General features: G+C 37.9%; 2 protein-coding genes across 12 annotated transcripts in view; one reads left to right on the top strand and one right to left on the bottom strand.

Annotated features, from left to right (window-relative positions):
- The first annotated feature begins 1,157 nt into the window (after positions 1-1,157).
- On the top strand, positions 1,158-9,731 carry nsun6 (NOP2/Sun RNA methyltransferase 6). Of its 3 annotated transcripts, none has more exons than XM_028433922.1 (12): positions 1,158-1,222; positions 1,564-1,660; positions 1,761-1,916; positions 2,631-2,722; positions 2,856-2,962; positions 3,064-3,217; positions 3,306-3,387; positions 4,147-4,266; positions 4,578-4,722; positions 5,551-5,696; positions 6,914-7,039; positions 7,857-9,731. In XM_028433922.1, exons 1-12 carry the CDS (start codon positions 1,179-1,181, stop codon positions 8,031-8,033), a joined length of 1,446 nt encoding a protein of 481 aa, XP_028289723.1. In that variant the 5' UTR covers positions 1,158-1,178; the 3' UTR covers positions 8,034-9,731. The 3 variants fall into 3 exon arrangements, with proteins under 3 accessions (XP_028289723.1, XP_028289722.1, XP_028289724.1); XM_028433921.1 differs by having other exon boundaries at positions 2,625-2,722; XM_028433923.1 differs by lacking the exons at positions 1,158-1,222; positions 1,564-1,660; positions 1,761-1,916 and having other exon boundaries at positions 2,713-2,722; positions 2,824-2,962.
- Positions 9,732-11,293: 1,562 nt separating this feature from the next.
- Positions 11,294-17,590, bottom strand: part of cacnb2a (calcium channel, voltage-dependent, beta 2a) — a 68,477-nt gene continuing 62,180 nt past the window's right edge. For 6 of the 9 annotated variants that reach the window (XM_028433911.1, XM_028433916.1, XM_028433917.1 and 3 more), the window contains 4 exons: positions 16,792-16,943; positions 14,765-14,860; positions 14,282-14,458; positions 11,294-13,314 (listed from right to left, as the gene is read on the bottom strand). In XM_028433911.1, the coding sequence (XP_028289712.1) occupies positions 12,550-13,314; positions 14,282-14,458; positions 14,765-14,860; positions 16,792-16,943 (1,190 nt within the window). In that variant the 3' untranslated portion in view covers positions 11,294-12,549. The remainder of the gene's footprint in view (positions 13,315-14,281; positions 14,459-14,764; positions 14,861-16,791; positions 16,944-17,590) is intronic. The other 3 variants (XM_028433912.1, XM_028433918.1, XM_028433915.1) reach the window with 1 other exon arrangement.

The following is a 17,590-nucleotide window of genomic DNA, read 5'->3' as shown; positions in this document are numbered from 1 at the left end:
GATGAGAAGCAGTATCAAAGCGACAGATCTCCTGCTTCCACACTCCTTCTCCCAAGCTTTTAACTTGTGATTGTTGCGTACTTTTTTCCTCTGTATTTACCTTGTTAGATTTTTTTTTTTTTTTTTTTTTTTTTTTTCTTGTGTAACCGTTTTAACAACTGTAAAGTGTATTTGAATTTTTGAAAAGCGCTTATAAATAAAATGTATCATTAATATTGATGGGACAAGCGAGTGTGAAAATGATGCACAGTATGAGTTCTCACTTTGAAAAGGTAAACGTACGAGATACATTATTCACTAACCAGGTCCATGATTATTTTTTATTAAGCTATTATTTTAATTCAATTCACAAATTGGAAGGAAGTGCAGAAGATGCACACTAAACAGGCCAATGAGTGAAGCAGCACTGATCAGCTGATTGGTCACTGTTTCAAAAGTCAGGAAAAACCTGGTTTTTCAGCTCGTGTGCAGCATTAGCATTAGCAGCTAACTCGGCATTTCAGCTTTGCAGACCCGATACTACGTGTCCGCAAAAAATCTATCAATGAATCAACGCTCCAACGGTAAAAAAAAAATAACCTAAATCTCTGTCAGACTCGTCGTCAGCCAAAGCGAGTTTATCCCTCTTGAGTCTTGACCATTGAACTCTCGCGTGAGAACTGAACGAGAGCGAGATTTCCGAGTGTGTGAAAAGGCTCACACGATGCGTTTCAAAACAACCCAAAGAAAGAAGAAAGAAAAAAAAAAAAAGGATAAAATAAAATAATCATAAAAAATAGCAAACATATTTTACATTTCAGAACTCGGACTTTCAATCTCAGTCAAATTCATCCTCGTGATTCTGAATTAAAAACAGAACAAAGTAACAAATAAAGAGATTAAAAGGGGCCTGGGGATTTATTTATTTAAAGGTAAGTTAAAAATAAAAAGATGTTAAATTACATACACAGACTTCTTTTTGTGAGGATGGTCAAAACATTTTAAAAAATAAACTAAAACGTTAAACTAAATAAAGTAAAACAAAACATGTATACAAACAATAGCAACAATTTTATTTGAATTTAACTATTATTAAAACGGTTGATTATCATTGTTATTTGTATTTAAAAATACAAACGTGAACTTTAATTACCCCCCGCCCCCAACACGCCGTCACGTGATGACGTAAGCGGTAGTGAATGCTGAGGCGGCACGTGAAAACAACCGGCTGGTTTCTTTATCTGTGAGTGCCTTAAACGTGTTTTAGATCATTTTTTTATCATTAAACGGCATTATTCATACCATGCTTTAACGTTTTTACAATATTATAATGGAAATCAAAAGAGTCAACAAAATCTAAAAACTACCCGATTCATAAACTTGGAACAGAAGATGATAGAATCCGCTTTATTAGATCGTAATAACATAATTTAACATGTTTTTTTTCAACTCCGAACCACAATAAGTCTTTAAATAAAAACCGGAAGAGGGGGTAGAATGGTGTAAAAGTAGTATTTGATTGAGATGAGATGTAATACTGTAGAAATACACCTTTGTATTATTCACCTGCTTTTTAAAACACAGATCAATAAAAGTGAGACAAGCAATGCCAGTTTTTCCGAGGATTTCCATGAAACCTGAAGTGACTGAATATTTAAAAAGTGTCTACATAAACAAGGAGGTAAAACTTTATCACCTCTCCTTCCCTTTGTCCAAACCTTTTGACATTTGTTGTTATTTCTAAGTCTTTGTCCTGTTGTTGTGTTTGTGATGTGTTTCAGGTGCTCACCGTGGTTGGCCCTGAAGAGGCTGAGCGTCGCTTTCAGAACCTGCTGACATGTCTTTCTCACCCTCCATCCTATACCTGTGTCAGGGCCAGCACACATCTGGCTCCTCTGGAGGAGATCCATCACCAACTGGGAGAGGAGCTAAAGAAGGTCTGCCTCTGTGGTGTCATTGTAAAGTTATGCATATTAATATAAACAGCAACATTTAGCAACAAACCACGTTTAAAAAAAAAAACAATATGTGAATTTTGTTCATGTTACTTTTTGTAACAGATTTACAGCAATGTTTGTGAAATTTGTGATATTTACTTTTCTTGTGAAAAAAAAATAAAATGTCAATATTAAATCTAAATGTTAAATGTTATATCTAAATGTTAAATCTAAATGCTAAATATGAAATCTAAATGTTATATATACATGTGGAAATGTTAATATTAAATCTAAATGTCACTGGTAAAACAAAATATTTGGCTAATATCAATATTCACCAGAAGTACCAAAATAAAATCTCATTGACGTGAACGAGTGATTTATCCGCGGCCTATTCAGACTTGTGCTCCACATTTAGATTTAATGTTTCATATTTAGATTTATCATTTAGCATTTAGATTTATCATTTATCATTTAGATTTAACATTTGGATTTGATATTTAACATTTAAATATAACATTTAGAATCAATATTTAACATTTAGATTGGAATGTAACATTTAGATTTAGATTTAATACTTAACATTTCAATTTAACATTTTGATTTAGATTCAAGATTTAAGATTTAGATTTAACATTGACATTACATATTTAAGAGAAAAGTAAATATCACTGAACCCTGGACGTTCCCAGTAATCCCTCTTTGTGTCGTCAGATTTGCAGCTTGTCTGCACAGGAAGCCTCTGTTCACATTCTTCCACACCCTCAAGTTAAAGATGTTCTGCTACTTCCTGTCGACGGTCCGAGGTATGTGAAGAATGCTGGGATGACGTTTATGTCTCTTCAGAATAAAAGCATGGTCCGACTGCTGATCGTCAAAGAAAACAAACTAGTGATGGCGTGTATAGTCACAGCAGGATGAATGTTGGTATGGTGACAGATGTGTGCAGCAGCTCAGCTCAGAGGTGGTGGTCGGTGCTCAGTGTGCTAACGCTGTCCTGAGAGGAGCAAATGTGTTTGCTCCAGGGATCCTCGGCAGCCCTAAGTGTAAGAGTCTCTAAATGCAAGAAAAATGAGAAATTTCTCCAGGTAATTCAGATGAGAGGAGATTCTATTAAGCTTTGCTCGTGTCCTGTTTTCATCTGTAGACATGAAGGTGGGGGACGTGGTGTCCGTCTTCTCTGACCTGGAGGGCCGGTGCACCCGAGGAGCCACTAACTACCAAGGGAAGAAGGTGTTTGTGGGAAATGGAGTTGCTAAGAGGGATCGCAGCAGCATCTTCTGTCCGGGGGAACCTGCCAGGTACGGAACACTTCAGTGGTTCTCACATCCTGATGTGTTATTGTTGAGCACATAGCTGCTGCTCAGTGGTGTGTGTGTGTGTTTTCAGAGGTGTGGGTGTTCAGATGGTAGATCCTCTTTACCGCAGTCCTTCCTTTGATGGGGTTTTACCCAGTCTGGTGTTTCTGCAGGTATTTCTGTTTGTTTTTCTTCAGACAAACACATGCATTTGGACCTTTTAGTTGTTCTGCTGCAAAGAAGTGGAACAAACATCAGCATCCAATGTGAACATTTTTAAATCCAAGTTAAAGGCACTCTTTTTCCCTGCTGCGTATGACTAAGACTTTTAATGCTGATTTAATGTTCTTATTGATTTTTTAACTGTTAAACATTTTCTGTTGCAATTTTTAATCATGTCAAGCACATTGAATTGCCTTCTGTATGAAATGCACTATGCAAATTCATTTGCCCTGCCATATTAGGTCCCAGAATTCTTAGTGAAAACAAAGGAAGACCATGTGGGGACGGCTTTGCTGAACATTGAGCATTAAACAATTAAAAAATGTTTTTCGTTTGTACTCAAATAACTTTATTATTACTGTTCTAAAACATGTGTACATTTTATTTTATTTTTATGAGTTTTGAAGAAAAGTTTTTTTTTTTTTTTAAATTGTTTTTTCATTTGTGTTCAATCCTTATTTAATTAACAGACTTTTTACTTAATTATGCAGGTTTTCTTTGTTCTGTAATATTTCTGTAACTAAGTAAATTCCCCCTGGGACCATTAAAGTGGGTCTGATTCAGATTTTTTAGCCACCTTGTTGAAATGTTGCAATGTGGAACAAAGGGGGGACACAACAGAAACCATTTGATTGTGATAGTTACATTGTGAGGCAGCCTCGCTCTGTTTCTCTTGTATTTTTACATTTCACGACTCTCGTGTTTTCCAGAACCTTCCCTCTGTGGTCGTGGGTCACGTGCTCGATCCTCATCCTGGAGAGAGAATCCTTGACATGTGTGCAGCACCAGGAGGGAAGACCTGCCACATTGCAGCACTAATGGGAGACCAGGTGGAGCCACTGGTTCATATTTACCAATGTTTCCACTACAGAAAATTAATTTAATTTAATTACATTTCTGAATGTATATTTTGCTTTTAAATTCTTTCTTTAAGATATTTTATTGAAGTTGCTCATAAGAAATTCGGATAATTTATCACTCATAATAGGATTGTGTACTTTTCTCTAAAGATTGTGTTTAAAAATGTATAATATATTATAAAAACAACAAATATAGTTTAAGACAAATGTTAAAAATGACCAGAACAACTCATTTCTTTTCCCCTGCTCTGTGTGTTTGTGTGTATTTTCCTCACACACAGGGAGAAGTGGTGGCTTTGGACAAAATCAGAAGCAAGATTGCTCAGATTCAAGAAAACGCACAAATCCTGCGTTTGCAGAGCATCAAAGCCTTTTGCTTTGACGGCACTAAAGCTGTGAGCAGCGATTCCACTCAAACGTCTGAAGGTACGTCCGCCACAGCCACAAAGAAAGTTGAAGAATTTGTGATTACAACTACAAATCCAATACTAATTCTATTGTCCTACTCCAAAAAAGGCAATAAGAATGATCACTAAAGCAGATTTCTATGCACCAACAAACCCTATTTCTGTAGAACTAAATCTATTGAAAGTCTATGATCTTGTTGACCTTTAATACATTAGTAATGGTGTAAAAGGCACATAATAATCCTCTCCCTCCTCACAACCAGGAGCTTTTTGAACACAGGAAAAGTCAGTATAACCTCAGAGGAACTGTCATTTTCAAAAAAGTAAATTCTAGAACAAATAAAAAAAGTTGATGTTAATCTGTGGAATGACTTGAAAGATGAATTAAAACAGTCCGGAACAGTCTAAGCTTTCAAAAAGATCAATAATATATAAGCTCAAGATGAATAAAGTAGCAACTAATGAAAAGACTTGAATAGATCGGTAATGGATTAAATGAATTAAATGATGACATGATTTAGTTTAAAAATTAAATAATATAAAACAAAATGAAATTTATGTTAAAATAAGGATTCTAAATACATGTGTATTTCTCTTCTGTTGGACACTTGAAATTGTTTATTATACATCTTTGTGTTTTTGTCTCATGGAAGTCTGTAAACAGGGTTCGGCATAATAAGTATTAACTTCAGCCTAAACCCTTTCAGTCGTGCTGTACACAAAATAATGGAAATGTTTTGTTTAATGTTTAATGGAATGAAATGACCGAATAAAAAACTACGACTAGTACATTTAGGGCAACTAGATGTAACACTTTATTCTTTTTTGGCGTCTGTAATCTCTGCAGGACCTCCGTTCCCCGCTGAGAGTTTTGACCGTGTGCTGCTGGACGCCCCCTGCAGCGGCCTCGGACAGAGACCCAACATGAGCATCACATGGAGCCTCAAAGAGATCTGCTCCTACCAGCCGCTGCAGCGCAAGCTGTTCCACACTGTAGGTTTCCTCCTTAATTTACCTCAGTGGAATAGAAGGATAATAACCTCATCTATTTTTTTTATTTATTTTTTTTATCAGAATTGTTTGTGAATGTCACAGAAATATATGTACAAATCTCACAAACTGCCACAAGATGGCAGCAGTGCACTCATTCAGTGCACCACATTCTGTATCACGTGTTGAATAGCAGTGCACATTTAGTTGGATTTTCAGTCATTATCATGTATTCTTTATGTTGATTATTTTAGTGAACATGTTTTCCTTGTTTTTAACCAATAAGTACAATTTTAACCTGTTAAAATGCTTTTAGAACGTCTGCAATTTAGAGTACGTTTACAAGAAAATGGATTTAGAAACTAAAATCTAGTAGAACCACAACAAAAATACTTAATGCATTCTGTAACTGTACAGTATAATATACAATGAATTCTATATAGGACTCAAAACCTTTACTGATGTGTCTGTGCAGGATAAAGCAGGAAAAAAAGATGATTAAACATTAGTTTTGCATCTTACAAAACCTTTTTTACTGATTATCATCAAATATTCTGTAAAAAAACACTCACAGCTCACTCTTTTCAAGCAGTAGTATCAAACATATAAACACATTGTTAAACAGATCTAGGCCCGTCCAGAAATGCAATCGTAACTGTTCAAAACTTCTGATAATTAGAATTTAGGACGTCAACCTTTATACTTTAACCCAGGAAATGTAAAATGATTTTATTCTCGTTATCATCCCACAGGCTAAACTGGAGCCATATGTTAAGGTACGTCAATATTCTTTCAGGAAATTTAATCTCCTGACATGTTTCGACTGCCAACTGTCAGTCTTCCTCAGAGGCATCTAGTGATTGCTTTGATGTATCCCCATACGTTCTTTAATAAGGATAACAATTTGTGGAGTTCGTGGGCAGTCAAAACATGTCAGGAGATCAAATTTCCTAAAAAAAAAACCCCCAAATAATCCTGAATAATGAAATCTTAACATATTGTTTCAAAACAAACTAAATGAACTTGCTGAAATTCTAACCGGAGCCATTAAAAATAGGTAATTTGTTTGCACCTTTGATTCAGCCTCTTTTTTTAACTCAGTAGTTGGTGAAAAAGTAAAATATCCTGCACAAAAAGACATTAGAGTAGAGCTGTATCACTATCAACAGCTGTGCTTTCTAAATAGTCCTAAATGAATGACTAAACGTGTGTTTGTGCAGGCGGTGCGTTTGTTAAAGAAAGGAGGAGTGTTGGTGTACAGCACCTGCACCATCACTCTGGCAGAGAACGAGGAGCAGGTCGCCTGGGCGCTCCACACCTTCCCCCGCCTCACGCTCCAGCTTCAGGTAAAACACCTTCAGCACCTGGTGACAAATCCAGTCTAAGATACAGTATGGTGTACATTTAAGGACATCCTCAGGTCTCAGAGTCAGGTATTAGGTTACAGAAAAAAACCTCCATCAAATGAAACGGCGTCAGATAAAACGACCTCAGGCTTCAAAATAAAAGTCATCAGACCAAACGGCCTCAAATAAAAATGCCTCATGCGATAAAACACATGACGTTGTATTCTGAAGTAACCGGAAATAAACATTGCGTCATCAATATGTGCTGCTTCGGATACCAGAGTAAGTCAAGTATATCCAACTGGTACCGTATTAGCGACGCCCCCTACAAATCACGCCCACGCAAGCAATTTTTCAATGTGCTGAGCTGTTAAAAAACACCCACAGGTAAGATTTGCAAAGTTCCCCAAATCTGCCAGAAAAGTGGAGGCGGTAGTGGTTGAGGTTAGTGGAAAGGTTAATGTCCAGGTATTGGCTCAGGGGGATCGATGGGGTGTATTTTGACCCTTCTCGAGTAAGTTGAATGTTATTTTCTATTTATTTTTAAAGGCTAAAATATATCAATGTTTTATTTAACTGTGTATGTATTAGTCAAACAGTACGTTGATTTATCTTAACTTTTAAAAAGTAAAAGGAAAGAATGGCTTTTCAACTTACTTCGTCATGTGTACTTAGGGCCTAAAGTCTGATGACTTTTATTTTGAAGCCCGATGTTGTTTGGTTTGACAAGTGATGCTGTTTCATCTGATGGAGGTTTTACTGAGATATGAGTCTGTTTGGTCCTGATAACTCTGAGTTAACTTCTCAACCCCTTCAGAAACCTCACATCGGAGCAGAGGGCATGCTGGGAGCTGGCCTGTCCTCGGAGCAGCTGCACCTCCTGCAGAGGTTCAGCCCCGAGCTGAGCTGGGATCAGACCCAGACCACATCGCTCCCCTGCAGAGCTGACGGAGACACCATCGGCTTCTTCATAGCCAAGTTCATGAAGACCTGAGCTGGAGGGCACACGGGCTCTCCCATTGGGCGACAGGAAGCAGTGTGTTTATGTATCACAGGTCAGTGTTGACACAGAGCTTAGTGCGTGTTTCTAACCTGTCTGCTACTGGCCTTATAGGGATAAGCCTCATAAACAGCTGGGACTTAGCGGGAGGAGGTAGCCTGAATGCAGCACGGCTTGTGTCACCATAACAACGGTGACGACACAGCTGCTATGACGACCACTGATTCGCTGCATGCAGGAGCGCAGAACAGGAAGTAGTGTGCAGAACGAGGTCACGAGAGGTATTAACTATTCAGTGCCGTCTGGAAGAGAGAAGCCACAACAGTCTGATCACAATTAAAAACTATCATTTAAAATGATAGTTTGGTTTACTGGAGACTTTAACTGGGATGACACCTACACCGTAAATACTGTAAATACAGTAATGTTTTATCTAAAGAAATGTTTTTACCAGTAAGAGCTGACACAAGATTACAATATTTAATTTTTTTTGTAAGGCCCAAAATAGCAACAGCTTTTGTTGGTTTTATTTGAATGAGTGTCATTTGTTCAACTCAAAGTCATGTGATTCATTTTCAAAGCCCTCAAACAGATGTTGGGAAGCATTAATGTACAATATAAAATAACATGTTTTAATAGCTGAGACGACAATGGAATGTTTGATGTAATAAAAGCCAAACACACACATTTAATTGGTGATAACTGTGGCAGACACAAATTAAGGTTGATTTGGTTTGACTAAAGTTATTCAGCTTTAGGTTTTCGTCTCATTTCAGTCATCAAAAAATATTTTGTTTTAGTCGACTAAAAGAGTTATGCACGTTAATAGATCACATAAAATAAAACACTTTCATTGGTAACGATAAAACATAACCTGACAGAACAGAAATAAACATAAAGAGGGAGTTAAAGCCATTTATACACAGGAATATTGCTTTGTTTAGCCGAGTGGGCACGACACATTTTTATAAATTATTTGATAAAAAAGATACAAAAAAAAATCCAAAGAAAAATACAACAATTGAGAACATTGACATTTTTCCTAACTTGTGGCCCAAAAATGTCAAAAAATACAATTTGGCTTTCTCCCATTTTATTGATAAAATATTTAATATTACATAAATTTTATATAGCGCTTTTTTGGGAACTCAAAGCACTTTACAGAATTAAGGCATTATTCTTTCACGCCACACTTAGTGGTGGTAAGCTACTATTGTAGCCACAGCTGCCCTGGGGCAGATTGACAGAAGCGAGGCTGCCATAGTGCACCATTGGCCCCTCCAACCATCACCAACATTCACACACACACACACTGCATTCATACTAAGCAATGTGGGTGAAGTGCCTTGCCCAAGGACACATGACAGATACGACTGGAGCGACTGTCCCCCACTGTGGCACCTGGAATTCTCAGTGGTCTCCATCCATCTACTAACCAGGCCCAGACCTGCTTAGCTTCTGAGATCTAACGAGATCGGGCAATGACAAAAAATGTAAAACCACAATAAAGTAACAGTTAGCATGCACCAAGTTGATACAGTATAAATTTGTTCATGAAACGCTAAAACAAAATTGAATTTTGTGAAAATCTGGTAATTTTTTCATGAATAATGCACATTTAATGTGTTTGATCAACGTTTAACTTGCTTTGCCCTTGCTGAGGACTTTCTGGGAATCCCTTCAGAGCACACACACACACATCTTCATCACTGTGATAATAACTGATTAAAGAAGAGGTTTGATTTACTGCTGAACTCCAGATTTCATGTCTTTCTTTCTAACTTTAGCAGCATTAAAACTCTTAAAGAGCATGAGCTTGTGTATCTCAGATGCGGCGGGCTAGCATGCAGCTATTTTAGACTCATCCCACTCAGTATCATCACACATCCCATGGTTGTCATGACGTCTGAAGCGGCAGCACGGCTGAACCCACCTCAATTTTTTAACAGTGGCAGATGGACTATTTTTAGACGCCGCTTCCCTCGTCTCGTCTGGGTCTCCTCACAAAGTCAACATCTTCCACGATCACCTTTAACTTTTGTTGACAACTTAAATCGTCATTAATTCAATTGGAAATAGAGGCAGTGGCGTTGTTGTCAGGAAGAAACACAGAATAGAAAGACTCAAACCTTTCAGATTTTTAGGCTCATAATCCACTACGTGTCACACAGAACAGGTGGGTTTCCAACTTCATCCTGTGTTTTATTAAAAGGGAGCAAACAGATGGCAGAAGGGTCAAGAAAACAACCGTGTTTATATGGTCTACGATTCAATTATGTCTCCTAAAATCAGTGTTCATGGTATTCAACATTTCTTAGCAAATAGGTTCAGATTCAATCATGACTAATTCAAAAATAGCTACAACATGTCTCATACAAATTGGCTCTGAACCCATTATAAAGTACATTATTCCGTACAGTACCGTGTGTAGAAGAGACTGTTACTGTAGAACTTGTCTTTATATAAGGTGCACCTCTCAGGAGGCAGAGATGTGTTACTGAAGAAGTTAAGAAACACGGCTGTAAATAAAGAAAACACATTTGGGGCAACCTGGGAAACACGCACATTAGTCGGTGTCACTCTCACATCATAGTACGCATATGTTAGCTTTCATTAATTCATTGTTGTTTGGCTGCTTATAGATGATTGAACGCTGTGGACAACACATTATACAGCAAGAGATAGACAACTACACACACACACACACACGAGAATCAACTGTTGTCAGGATTTAAGTGAAGTGGTAAAAGTCCCTGAGACCTGCAAATAGAAGGTGTCAAAAACAGAATGGGAATGCAAAGGTAAGATGTGGGCGCAGAGTGTTACATTGGCTGCTATCCTGCAGGATCACAAATAAAAAGGCCTCCACAACTAAATAAATACTCTTGTAAAAGTTCCCTCTCCTTAAAGTTTGCCCAACATTTTTTTATTTTTCTTAAATCTCAGCCAAGACCAAATAAAAACGTGTAAAGTTATAACACAGCCCAAGATCTCATGGGAATTATTATATATACTGTATGTACCAATTATTGATAATCTTAAGGTTCCACTGCCTCAAGAGTGCCAGACACACAGATCAATGGTTCAAGTGTCAATATGGGCATAATTAGTTTAAACTGGCAAATAATGGGCATGACAAATTGTGAATGTGGTTAAATTGGTAAAAATAAGCATGAAATATGGTGATAAATGATTAAAAGTGACAACAATGGATCAACATATGTGACAAGTGCAGAAAATGTCTTGAAAGTGGAAGAAAAGGGGCAGAAAAGGCATTGAAATTTGATAAAGTGGCAGAAATAGGAGTAATGTAGCAAAAATTCATTAAAAAAAGGGAAAATATGGCAAGAAAAAGTGATAAAAACCGGTTAAAATGTGCCAAGTTTGTGTAGTTGCAGGAAAAGGGAAAAAGACGGAAAAATGGGCTCAAATTGTTCAAAAACTATTCTTAAAGATATCTGGCAACCCCTTCCCTGTGTCTCGCGACTCCAAGGTTGAGAACCCCTAACATAGATAACACTATTAAAAACTACTCTGCTCTCTTTTAATCAAAATGTTGGTGAACAGGCATGAATATTAGGGCTGTTATTGTGTAGGATCTTTTTGTGAAATTATGAGCAACACTTTCTACATTTCGAACATATTACACGTTTAAGAAATGGTGAGAGAAAAAAAAGGAGAGACAGAAAAGTGTTTGAGAAATGACAAAAAAATAAAGGGTGCATGTTACAAAGCTTCAGATTCAAGTCGACGTTTTTTTAATCCACAGTTTTCATTGGAGGAAGACGAGCTGGTTTTACCCTAAAACATGAAATGTGGTAAAATGATGGCAGCCTGCAGTGAGTTCTCACTGAACATAAAGCGTACAGATGGGAGAGTGAAATGATTCTTCAGATCAATCATTTACTAATCCGGCACAGACATATTTATGTGATTTACAAACTATCAAGGAGTGGAATTTTATTTTAACAAAAACAAAACATAATCCTAAAATTTATTTCAGTTTTTGGATTAGATGGCATCACTTTGGTATTTGTGTAACCGATTGTGACTAAATAAGCATATTTCCCAGTTTGCCAAGTGTTCATTAATCTGTTTTTAGGTCGACTCCTTTATCTGTCCACCGCAGTAGTCTAAAGGAAAAAGTCATTCAAGTGGCAACAAGCAATTTAAAAAACACAATAGAAACAATAAAAATGACAATGCTAATCACAGAAAGCACAGCTCAGTACAGAAAAAAATTCTGCTTTTGTGTCATGCTTTACACAGGTTTAAAATTGTTTAAGAATACCCATGCATATCCACACATAAACAACGTCTATGCATAGATACACATACATATATATATATATATATATATATATATATATACATATACATATATATGTCTCTGTGATCAAAATCCTGCTGTTGAAAAAGATGCAACAGCATTTAGAAAAAGTTGTACATAAATAGGATGCTGTGGTTTCAGGTGTAGCAGCACGATGGGAGAAACATACGACTGGTTCCATCACTGTTGGATATACGAGTCCCGGGGCCAATCGTCCGCCTCGCCTCTCTTTTTGGGGGCCACCTCCCCCTCACGGTCCCTCTCTCTGTCCCTGTCATAGTAGTGGTGGTGGTCTCGTGGAGGCCGGTGGTGGTGGTGCGAGCGCTGCTTGTTGCGTTCGTTGTGGTCCTGCTCGCGTTCTTTGGAGCGATGGTGACCCACGCCGTGGCCACTCTCCTCTGCTCCACTACGGTGGTGGTGGTGGTGGTGATGGTGGTTGTGGTGGTCCCTGTGGGGCAGAGGCTCGTAACGCTGCTGGAGCTGAGGGTGACCCTCCCCTTGGTCATCCTCCTCCTCCTCTTCCTCCTCCTCCTCCTCCTCCGCCCCTTCCTGGTGGACATGCTGAGTGCGTGGATCATTATATGCAGAGTCTTTACTCTCTCTGCTGTCGGGGGTCTCGGAGTCCAAAGTTTCCTGCTGGGAGAGGCCCCTGGCTCTGTTGCTCTGGTGGTGGTGATGGTGGTGATGGTGGTGGTTATGGTGGTCAGTCCTAGTGGATGATAGACGGTGGTGGACGTGTTGGGACTTCCTGGAGGACTCGGTCCTAAGTGGCCTCTCCTCCTCGTTGCCCTGCTCCTCCTCCTCCTCCTCCTCCTCCGCCTCCTCATCTCCGTCTGCATGCTCCATGCTCTGGTGGTGATGGTGGTGGTGATGATGACGATGATGGTAATCCTCTTTGGAGACCTTCCTCTCCAGCACCACCTTACTCTGCTCTGTGCTGTTGGCCTGAAATCAGTGGCACACATCAGTGAGCACGACACACGGGCAAACATAAACCAACCCAACCAAAAACACCACCGCACACACACACCAGTGTGTTGTAGCTACTATTAAAGGTAATAACACTCCCCAAAAACACACACCGTCACACACACACACACAAAACAAACCCAATACACGTGCACAACCCAAACTTACCACACGACCAAATACATGACTAGTTCACTGCTACTCTTCATCAATATCAGAGTTTTCCTCATTCTCAGTCTTACACAACACGGCCCATGTGATGGAGCAGGAAAGGTGGAGGAAACGCATTATAAAACATTTACAAGCTATTCCACTGAATCTGATTTATATACAGTCCAACAAATATTTCACATGAACTTGAGTCACATTTTGAAAAGAAAGTACAAGTGAAGTTTAGCCGTGTGTGGTTTTAGTGTAGTTTGTTGTTTTTTTTTCGTCACATTCAGACTGTTTTAGAGCATTGAGAAATAATGTTTAAAAGCTAAACAAATTAATTTAAAATAATCAAATAATAATAATAATATTGTTTGGTTTAGGTTTGTAGGGCAAAAGTCTTAAAAAACTTACAAAACTTACTAAAAAGATTACATCATGGTCAAGCTTATAAGAACACTAAAATAAATCATTAGAAAAATCCATCCAAGTTAAATGAATAAATGAATAATGAAAATCTTGCTGGCAAATAAATATGCCTGCGTTTTCAAAATCACAATTACCAGTGCTTTAATATTATGAAGAAATGGTCTTTTTCAATCTATTATAGATATAATCTACATGTGTCCAAAATGTTTGATGAATTAATAAAATTGTTAATATCTCCATGATGTAAAGGGTTTCTTATGCTTCAGAGGGGTCCAAAGGCACATCTAACAGGATTTAAAGCTATTCCTAAAAGTTATTGAAATTGCATGTTTCCTGTCCTGAATCTGCTCAGCTCTCGTACCTGCACGCCAGCGGGGGGGCTGCAGGGGAGGGCGGCGGGGGGCAGCTTGGTTAACACTGGGTCGGGTGGATTGCAGCTCGCGGGGTGAGTGCTTTTCCAGTAGGCCTCCAGGTAATCAGCCATATGCTCACATGCATCCTCCAGCTGGTTCTCATCCAGGATGATGTCAAACATCTCCTGAAAGATGACACGAGCACAGCAACGGAAACACGACAAGGTCAAGAGGACCAGATGGTGCTGGAGGGAAATTTCACAATAAAAGAAGCTGCTTTGAACACTAAAATGTAAACTGTAATAATAATTGAGACTTACCTTAGATTGCACAATTGGAAAAACAAATATTATGACTGGACAAATCTTTTAAATGATACATTCTTGAGAGGATAGGTTTACGTTAAATGAAATCAAACAGAACAAAGGCTTTACTTTCTAAAATAAAGTAACCAAATGCCATGAGTTTGACTGAGTGCTTTAAGGACTCACAGGAGGACACTGGGCCAGTTTATCAGCAGCCACCATTTGAACATTCAGGTGTTTGGACTGAGACTTTCCTCTGGACTTGATGAGTCGCTGCAGCACCTACACGAGCACAAGAGGAGATACGATCACAGATGATTGGGACTGTGTGTGCGTGTGTTAGTGTCAGCTGGGAAAGAAAACGAACAGATAAAGACAGTCCAGGCCTCATAGATCAATAAATCAAAGGTATTTCTTTAGAAAAATGGGAGAAGTTACTCACGAATGTCAAAGGTTGTAATTTTCGCTCGCAAGATTGTTTTTTGACTCCATTGTAAAATTTGGGTTGGTTGAAAAATGGTCATGTGACTTTCTGAGTTTCTGCACCAGACAAGGAAGTGCGTGATTGGCTTGATGCCATTCTCATTTATGGTTTATAGTGTTCACAATATGACGTCACTCTGCGAGACATTTAAATGTGGCCATACTCGTGGAAGCTACAATGTCATCTACCATTGTTTCAACACTGCAGAAATGTCACTTTGTGACAGAGTCTGGCGATGTTAGCGGTCATCCTTTGCAGCTTTAAAGTCTGTGAACATTTATTTAATGAGTATATAATGAGTTAACTAGCTGCATATTTACATTTATCCATTCATTCGCAGGGTTCTGCTGGTGCTCATCTCCAGCTCTCACCCTACACAGTGCCAGTCTATCATTTATACAATTTCATAATTTTACAAAATCACTTCAACTTTACTTTTTGTTCCACTAAGTTGCTGCCTTTTTTAACAAAGACAAACTATAACAAAATACAGTATGTCTTCATTAGCAGTAGTCCAACATATTTATTTCACACCATAGCTTCATAAAAAAGATAAAGTTGTGTTTAGATATAGCTATTATATTTCTAAATTTAGATTTTTAATATGCTGTGTGTTCCCAAAGTGGGGTACGGGTACCCCTAGGGGTACACAAATTGTCAAAGGGAGTACATGAGTAAAAAAAATTACATTTGGAAACTAGAATATAAGTCAGGAGCCACCATGCATTGCCACAAATTACACATTAGCCGATTTAAGACTACCCATGTTTACAGATGATTATTATTTTTAATTATTATATATGATTCCTCAACAGGATAGGTACAATTCATCGACACATATTACTGTAGGGCTACATTGTATGTGACATGACATCAGTGGTTCCCAACTTTGTTGGGTCGTGACACCATTTTAATATCACACATATTAGCTTTGATAATGTTTGTTGTTGCCAGAATTAAGTAACACGATGTGTCAGCTCAGACATTTTATTTTAACTAGATTTATATTTGAGAAAGTAAAATAATAGTTATTTAAGACTGTATTGTGTGTGTGCTGTAATAATTTTAAAAATAATAAAACATTTTAAAAATACATTTTTAATCAGTAGTTTTATTAATCTAAATTAGACATTTCAGGGGACCCAATTTGAATTCCAGGCGACCCCACATTGGGTCACGACCCCAAGGTTGAAAAACCCTTATTATGTTTTTGAAGTGTCTAGGAGTAGGGGTGCATGGCTTCAAGTTAAATGTCTGAAGGGAACCACTGCTCTAAGCTAACTTAAAGAGTGAAGTTTTCCGTATATAATTAGATTCAAACTTCCATTTTTAAAAGTGGAGAAATATTGGGATTGAAAGAGGGCTTTGATTTTGGTTCCATCTCCTTTTATGCATCTTTTCATCTTTTGAAGTATATATATTGTTTATGGTTTCCTGAAAAATGAGTCACTGAAAACACTCGCTGCTGGTCACAGCCATGAATCTGTCCCCGTGTATTATTTCACTCTCAAACCAACAGTGGAGACTGACGGGTAGGATTTACGAGCACGGCCAGAAAAACGCTGAGTTAGACGGAGGAAATACGAGCAGTGACGAAAGACGTCGACAGGCCAGACACAAATAAAGCAGCAGGGCTGAAGAATGCTTTTCTAGGAGAGGAGCAAACATTGCATCATTCACAGGATACTCCGTACCTCTCCTTCTCATCCACAACTTTACTTTTTCTCACCTTGGGCGATGTGATTTTGACGTAAACAATGATGGGGGCGAGCGACGTCTTTCCCAGCTGTGACGGATGGTTGATCGTGTCGGCATCCAGAACGACAAGCTGTAACGTCCGGGCCAGCTCAAAGATTCTCTCGATCTCACTCTGGACTTCAGCTGAAGGACAAAACATCGCAGCTGAGTCAGCACACACACAGCCTTTCTGTTTTCACAACATCTTTCATCTTATTTTATATCAGCAAAGCAGATTTGAGCTCTGGAGCAGAATGCCAATAAATCAATATATTAATGGATTAAACAATTATTCATTCCAAATTGATGTGGCTTTGGTTAGACTTTGAATAGCACTAAAAGTTAAAACATTGATATCAATGTATTTTGCTGAAAACTAAACTAATTCTAGTGTCTCTCAGGTCATCAGTTTTTCAGGAATTGTGAAGACTTGTTTGGCTATTTTCCAGTTTTCAGTTAAACATGCATAATTTTTGACTGAAAATGCCTCCAAATGGTTAAAAATTATGATAAAAATTAACAATAATGCAGATCCAATACATATTTGCACAGATATGTGTCTTTGATCATAAGGCTCTTTAATTCATCCAATCACTTCTACTAAATCCAACATCTAAATGATTCTTCCATGTACAGTATCTGTATTATATTTGTACATTTATTTTTCTATTATTATTTTATCCTATTTTATTTTTCTACTGTGATGCGTACACTTGTATGTAATCCTTATTTAATCAACAGTTATGTATGTTCTTTCTTTCGTGTTTCATCTTTATATTTGTAATATTTAT

Source organism: Gouania willdenowi, chromosome 20, assembly GCF_900634775.1.
Source record: "Gouania willdenowi chromosome 20, fGouWil2.1, whole genome shotgun sequence".
In the NCBI taxonomy this organism is placed as follows: domain Eukaryota; kingdom Metazoa; phylum Chordata; class Actinopteri; order Blenniiformes; family Gobiesocidae; genus Gouania; species Gouania willdenowi.
Note: the sequence above shows the minus strand (reverse complement) of the source record. Positions and strands in the feature narration are given on the sequence as shown.